At 35.8% G+C, this 7785-nt stretch overlaps 1 protein-coding gene across 1 annotated transcript; it reads right to left on the bottom strand.

Annotated features, from left to right (window-relative positions):
- Positions 1-98: 98 nt before the first annotated feature.
- LOC117914533 (early nodulin-75-like) lies at positions 99-539 on the bottom strand. Its single transcript, XM_034829883.1, has one exon. It carries the CDS (start codon positions 537-539, stop codon positions 99-101), a length of 441 nt encoding a protein of 146 aa, XP_034685774.1.
- Positions 540-7785: the final 7246 nt, after the last annotated feature.

Raw genomic sequence — 7785 nt, forward strand, 5'->3', positions numbered from 1 at the left:
TTGTGACTGATACATGGACGCAATTAACTCGTAGAAAAGGTTAAGACCAGTGCACGGCAGCTCTTATTTTACATGCTAATTATGCTAATCGAAGTCACTCAGTTGGGATGGGAGGGAGATGGAGGTTTGTGCGGTGGCTTGTGGGGCGGAGTTGGTGGCTTCTTTTCAGGAGCTTGTGGCTTTTTCGGAGCTGAAGGAGGCTCAATCTTGTGAGGCGGCTTGTACGAGTCTTCTTTACTCTCGACAGGAGGGTGGCCAGGGTTGTGACCATAATGTGGTGGCTTCTCTCCCTTAGGTGGCTTGCCAACTGGGGTTGGTGGCTTGTGTTCAGGAAGTGGTTTCTCTTCCTTGGGAGGTTTACCAATTGGGGTTGGTGGCTTGTGTTCTGGGAGTGGTTTCTCTCCCTTGGGAGGTTTAGTGGGTGACTTGTGTTCTGGAGGTGGCTTCTTGATTGGAGGGGGCTTGGGGTAATCAGCAAGAGATGGGGTGGTGAGAACCACCACTCCAAGGAACAACACTAGCAAGTATGTGGGAGACATTTCTGAGTTTGAGCTGATCAGATGATGCAAAACTAGAAGAATTACGTGACCTTTTATAGCAAGTATCTCCCAATACCCACATGACACGTGTTACTACCGGGTTGAAAACTTGGACGGTTGGCCGAGGACACACCTGACTATGGAGGACTATTGACGTGTGATCACAGCTTTTGGATTTTTCTTCCTGTGCAGCTGTCTAGCGGTTGGCATTATTTTTTTAATCTTAAATAAAGGCATAGTTATAGAGTACATTTATGTATCTTCAGATAGCCATTAATATTTTTGATGAAGAAAGACAACTGCATACAACATGTATACGGCTTGCTTCAATCGAGTACGTTTATGATCAGTTTTCCTGTGCAAGTAAACCAGTTTTTTGTTCCACAACTATTTTGGAATCTTGTTTATCAGTTTCTATCATTATAATGTCACATAGGCTGCAAACTTGGGCACCCAAAGATCTAGTTGGGCAAATTTGTTTCAGAATTTCAATGGTGGATTCAGAAATTGTTAAAAGGTGTCATAGAAACTATAATAAATAAATAACTTCTTTTCCCCATGGGTGGTGTTTCTTCTGGGGATCAGTGACTGGTTTAGGGTCACCCAAAATGAGTTCAGATTAAAATTGGTTCGAGTCAAAGCAGTCTCTTTTGTCCAGAAATCAACTATTTTGCGCATTGAATGAATCGATAAAGAAAAAATGAAAGCCAAATCACACCTCCCCTGAAAAACCTAAACCCCGGTTGCTAACTTTCTATGTTTCAGTCCTATTCATATAGGAATATTGGTTCAAGTTTGAGAAAAATGGCAACTTACCTAGGGTTTACTTGGTTTTGGTTTGCGACTATTTACGCAACCAACCATGAGTTTGACTTTAACGTCATGGGTTGAAGCCTCCTACAATCATGTATGATAGTTCAAAGCTCGTGGAAGAAATTATACAGGAAGGTTTCCAAAGCTAGCTCCAAAAGAGAATTATCACATCGACAGCTCCAGAGATTCCCAAGGGGACTGCATCAAAGACAAGTTCCTCACTTTTTCTTCTTTTGAGGCCAAATATGAACCAAGGATCACACGACCGCATTCAACTTCATAAGTTTGATTTCATGCAGTTGAACACTGGGTGAAGGCCATGACAAGAATTGATTCAAAAATTCTACCACTCTTTTAAGTAATGGAAGATTATTATCTCTGATTGGCACCACAACAGCACATGCTGCTAGATCTTTCTAGACACTCCATGCAATGAAAGCACAATGGATCTTGTAACGATAGAAACTAAGCCATGCTACAGTACTAGATGACGAGGTAAAACTAGTAGACATGGGTGGCAGCCTGTATGGGAGGGACACAAGTCTAATTGATTTGCATTTCAGCGTTATAGATAGGTATGTTTTGGAAGATTTGTTCTGGAAATACCGCACCAAGTAGGATTCTTTTTCTCTTGAGTGGGTCCACTTGCATGCCACTTAACGAGTTGAAAAGTAGGAGCACCTACCTCGTGCTCGCGGAACCGAAGGTCAGTGAAGTGGGGCTCCTTTTGGCCTCTTGTGTTTCTGTTCCAACCAAGGCGGAGTAGGGAAAAACAGCAATATGTCTGTGCTAAATATCAACGCATGATAGATGTTTTTTTTTTTTTTTTTTGGTATGTCAAGGCTAATGAATGAAATGCGTTAGCTTGTTTTGTGACTGGAACTGCAAATGTCCAAATTGGAGTATCTCTATTTCTCACTTCGGATGGTTAACTTTATAAACAAGATATAGGAAACATGTGAACGTCTTGAGGAACAATTCGAATTATTGATTAGAAGTCCTGGGTTGAGTTCCAAGATTTAAATCAGACCCCTCTAGCAGCTTCAGGGGTACCTAGCAACCTATAGGATATTAATGAAGATTTAGGATATTTAGACTCCGGAATACAAATTAATATGTATCTCATGCTTTGACTAGCTTCCCTACATATGCACAAAATGGAGATTGATTACTACTCAAAAAGTACTCTTTTATAGCTTGAAACTAACTGTTTTAAACACTTTTGAGTAGTAGTTAATATATTTTAACTCAATTGACACATTAAGGAACCTAGCAAGGGTTACTAATCAGTTTTTGGCAAGTTTTGGTGTTTTTGATAGCTATTTGATCATTGAAATAAGCCAAGAATGAGGGAGAATTTTGTGAAATCCATGGCAATACAAGTTGAAGCTCAAATACATGAAGAATCTAAGCTTTGGAGCACTTCATAGCCCTTTGCCAAGCTTGACAATAGGTTGCCAAGCCAATCAGAGATGCAAGGAGGAAAACGAGAGGAAAAAATCCAACAACCAGTATTTTCGCATGGTTATGCAAAAATTTTGCATAGCATGCGAAATCAAGAGAAGGAGTAGCAGCAGGACTAAGTGAAAGACAATTTCACACACCATGCGAATTCACAAGAGGCAGCCAAAGAAATTTCGCACACCATGCGAAATTTTGCATGGTATGCGAAATCTTCCTGTGCACCTACTCCGTTACATTTTTATCTCCAAATATTTTGTGTAATTTCCTATTTTCTCCTTGTAATCAACCTAGATATTTTCTTTTATATCTTTTTATATATCTTTTGGTAACATCTTTTGTAGACAAAGAGAGAGACACATAGATGGATGAAGGAATTCATTGAACACTTGTAAATTCCCGTAGTAAGAAATATACAGAGCTTTTGCTCTGCCTTTCCTGCTCGTTTTTTTTTCACTTTCTTTCTAGCCAAACAACCTCTAATGATGATTTCTTAGGGGATGAGTGGCTAGGTTTTACGTTTCTTGGAGTGATGGAAGCTAGGTGAAGGACCCGAATGCAAAGGTGGGAGTTGTCCTTGCTTTAAATGAAAGTAGTTGTTAACCATTAATGGTTTTTATTTCAAGGTTTAGCTTTAAATCCCTTAAAATCACCTTGAATGGTCAATACTTGGTAAGCTTTTTGGATTCTATGGATGCTTATTGCTAGATCCATGGATGTTCATTAGTTATCATTTACGAGCCATTGGAAGGTGGTTCAAGGTGAGAATCACCTTGAATGGCCAATACTTGGTAAGTTTTTCGGATTCTATGAATGCTTATTAGTTATCATTTACGAGCCATTGGAAGTGGTTCAAGGTGAGGGTCTTTAGTGTTTGAAGCCATTAATGGGAAGCAATTACCCATTTTCATGAACCCTTTGGATCAAATCTTAATTGCTAAATACAAAACCGGTTCGGGAGATAACCATCCTTTATGTTATTGTCCCTAACGCGAGGAGAAGATCCGGAATCTCCTCCTTTGCCTCAGGAACCCGATCCTAGTGACCTAAAACTCCAAGAGACCTTTTCTTTGTAGTTAACTTCACTTATTATTTTTGTTTAACTTAAAATCAATCTTTGCAACCACAATTCCATTTTCTTTAAAAGCTAATTTTCATAAGGAAAAGCACCATTTTATTTCTTTCGCTAAAGTCAGCTATACGATGAAAACCCATCCCTATGGACGATCCTAGAGCCACTATACTATGTTAGCTATGCTACCCTAGTGTAAGGTGATTTAGGTTTTATAAATTTTGTTTATAACACCCGTCTGGGACAGAATCAAATGGCACGACTACAATGGGGACGAATCAGAGATGACCCAAAAAATAGCAGAATCGCCTTAGTTTCTGTGGTTAAGATGATTCTCCGCTTAATATCCACATTGACTCATTATGCAAAATCAATTGAGCTAATTTTATTTATTTATTTATTAATGTCAATAGGAACTCCTAATTAACCTAACCATTGGCCTGTGTAAATTGATTTCACATGCACAATGTTGTAGTAGAAGTCCATATTTTGAATTTTTGTTTTTTTTTGTAAAGGTAAGGAAAATGAAGCATTGTGTAATTATAAAAATAAGTTCATTGGAATTCACAAGGTTCACCCAAAATGGAGATACATCCGTATTCTATCCTACAGTAGACTATATAGATTGTACAATAGTAAATTGCAAATACAATTAATAAGTCTTGTGTTTCCTTACTAATAATCCTTTGACATGAACATTGCAGCACTAAGGTCCTCTTGGGCAGACACCTTGCACCCATGAGAGCACTAAGAGGAAGCAAGGTGGAGTCATGGGTGTAATGTCATGACTTCTTGTTGCACCAAGAGAGGCTTGGTGATGGCATGGTGTTGCAGTAGCAAGAGTGTTGCCTTGGCAGGGACACGATCTAGGGATAGATGCCAAGAAAGGCTTAGCACTCACATGAATTGCACAAAAATGAATGTAATAGAGCATCAAAGAGACGTCTTGGCAAGTAAATGAATGGATCCAAGAGGCAACAACATGAGGAGTTTCAAATGGATAAGGAGTGAGTCAAAGACATTTGAAAGCTACAAGTTGGATTCTAATTACAATTGCAATTTGAGTTTGAGTAGGAGTTTAGATTATGATTGTAATTGTAGTAAGAGTTGGACTAGGATTGCTTATCCCTAGTCAAAATAGGAGTGGTTCGTGCCACACCCTATGAAAAGAGTTTGAGGGACTAGGATTGCTTACTCCTAGTCAAATATGGAGTTGGTGGTGCCACACCTATATAAAAAAAGGGACAACATGAGAGAGAGAGAGAGAAAATTCACCAAAGATAGAGTGCGTTTGATAGTGATTCTGGGAAGTGTTTTCGGCCTTTCTAACACTTGAAATTTTTTATTTTTCAAATATTAGAAATGCTATAAACACTTTTGAAAATTACTGTCAAACACACTCTTAGGAGGGCACGTAGTAGAAAACTAGAAATTGTGGTTGAGATTTATTTTAAAAAAATAATAATAAAAATAAAAATTATGGTGATGTTTAGTTGTTTTATGGAAAATTTTAACAAGTAAAAGTTATTTTTGGGCAAGTTTTAAAACAAAAAGAAAGTAAAAGTTGTTTTGACAAAAAACATATAGAAACAAAAAATCATAGAAAAGAAATAATTTCCCCATATTCTAACTTTTTTGAATTTTTCTCAATGGGTAAAGGAATATCAAATCAAGTTTGAGTAGGATTTCTTAATTTTTAAAATAACTTACAATTAAAAAATTTTGGTGTTTTCATTTTTGGACAATTTTTTATTAAGCAAATGGACTTTGAGTCATGCAAGAGATATGGTTCATTAATGGGTCGAACATTTTTTTTAAATAATTTAAAACTCAAATACATAATCAATGTCACAAAATTTATAAACAAAAATAGGTTTAGAGAAGATCTACACATAATTTTACTTTTCTAATTTTATTTTTTGTTGGAAAATAGTCTTCAAATCAAGTAAGATTTAATAGGTTAAATTTGTTAACAATAAATTTTAAATTTTAAAATATAATCTGGAACTCAAAAACCAATTCAAGTAATGCTAAAAAAAAAAATCAAATTTGGTATAGAATGGCTTTGTAAAATTTTTTACAAAACAAAAATGAATTTTAAATCAAGTGAGATTTAATGCATTAGACTTTTATTAGAATAGCAATTTTAAAAATTAATTTGGAACTCAACAATAGACACAATACATACCAAAAATTAATGAACCAAAATTGGTTTGGAATAACTCCACAACCCTTTTTTTTTTTTGGTGCACACGAATTTTCTTACTAGGTATATTGCTTTCAAATTGAGAAAGATTTACTATTTAGATTTTTTTTAATGAGTTTAATGATATTTTAAAATAATTCAAAATTTCAAAAATTGACTAATTAATATTATAAATTCATAAACCAAGACTAATTCAAAATGCATTGGGGGCTAAGGGGGTTGAAAATAGGGACAGTGGGATGGGTTTGGGACAGGACACTCATATCTCATTTCCATTCCAATTACACAGTTATCTCCCATCCTTATCCCAAACTTGTATTGGAGCAAGTTGATTTGTTCCCATCTTTGTTGACGAAATGACTAATAACCTCATCCCCTCCTTGTCTTAGATGTACATTTTGTCAAATTTGGTGAGGTATGATTGATCCAAGCCCTAACCCTAATTGGTAATGAGTGGATACCACACCTAATTGCATTCTTCTTTCGTTGCAAAATAATGAGATTATAATAATATAGCAAATAAGAAAAAATACTATGGAAGTTCAAATTAACACCATAATCATCAATAATTTTAATCTTGTAGATGACTTATATGATTAAAAACTAATGCAAAATACTAAAAAAAAATAATCATATAAAGAATACACAAGAAAATAGAATGAACAAAAACCAAATATGAACATGGGTCAACATTAGTTATGGATTTGGATCCCTTTCAAGGCCAATCTTTGAACCAAGACTTCATCAAATCTACTACTTCAAAGGCTTTTGTGTTCTTCTTAAGTTGTGCTCTCAAACAAAGACTTCGAGGTGATGCTCTAGATGATTGCATTACACATATTTAGGGTGGAGAGATTGGAGAAGCTTGAAGATGCCAACGATGGGTACAATTGAGTGGTCGATAAGAACAATGTAGCCTATGACTAGTTATATGTCGTAGTACAAGAGTTTTAGGCATTGAGGTTAAAGCAAGAGCAACATGGAATTGATTTCGGAGTCTTTCAGTTAGTGTAAATGAGGAAGAAGAAGTGGTATTGATTCTAGAAATAGGGTTTTAGGTGGTGCGTTAGAGGATGAAGAAGAAGAAAAAGAATGAACTGTTGGAATTAGTATGAGTGTGAAGAGAGAAGTATATAAATAAGGGGAAGTAAAAGCAAAGTTCTAAAAACTATATTTTTTTATTGTTGGTGTGTGGTTGCATGATTATCCCTATAAATAATAGGAGTTTTTTGGTATTCTACTAGTAGTTGAAGGATAATTTCATAAATTAATATTTAGAGCGGGGTGGGGTGAGTTGTGACAAAATTCATACCCGTCCCAAACCTTGGTTCATATTTTTAAAATATCCTCAAACGTATCATATACCCAACTTTTATATTTCATACTTGTCCTAATAGAGGCAGGTTAGGCCGGGTTACTTGAGTAACCTACGTAATTGTCATACCTAGTTGAAATACACTTTTTGGCAGTGGCCACCAACTGAGCTAGAAGCTTGATCGATTGACCTACAAGATTAGTTCTCATCATTTTAAAAAAAGTTTTGGCTTTGGTTGTGAGTGCAATTGAATCTAAATTGGCATTTCCTTAATGCATCTACTTCAATCCTAAACTTTTTACTTCTTAAGCCTCAATTGTTGTTAGGATTTTGGAAAACCCATTTCCTTAAATTGTAAATTTAAGAAAAAATAAAATAA

This window comes from Vitis riparia, chromosome 5, assembly GCF_004353265.1.
Source record: "Vitis riparia cultivar Riparia Gloire de Montpellier isolate 1030 chromosome 5, EGFV_Vit.rip_1.0, whole genome shotgun sequence".
Classification (NCBI taxonomy): domain Eukaryota; kingdom Viridiplantae; phylum Streptophyta; class Magnoliopsida; order Vitales; family Vitaceae; genus Vitis; species Vitis riparia.

Excerpts from the sequence above, each read along its gene's own strand:
- LOC117914533 (XM_034829883.1), bottom strand. The coding sequence starts at position 539 with ATGTCTCCCACATACTTGCTAGTGTTGTTCCTTGGAGTGGTGGTTCTC.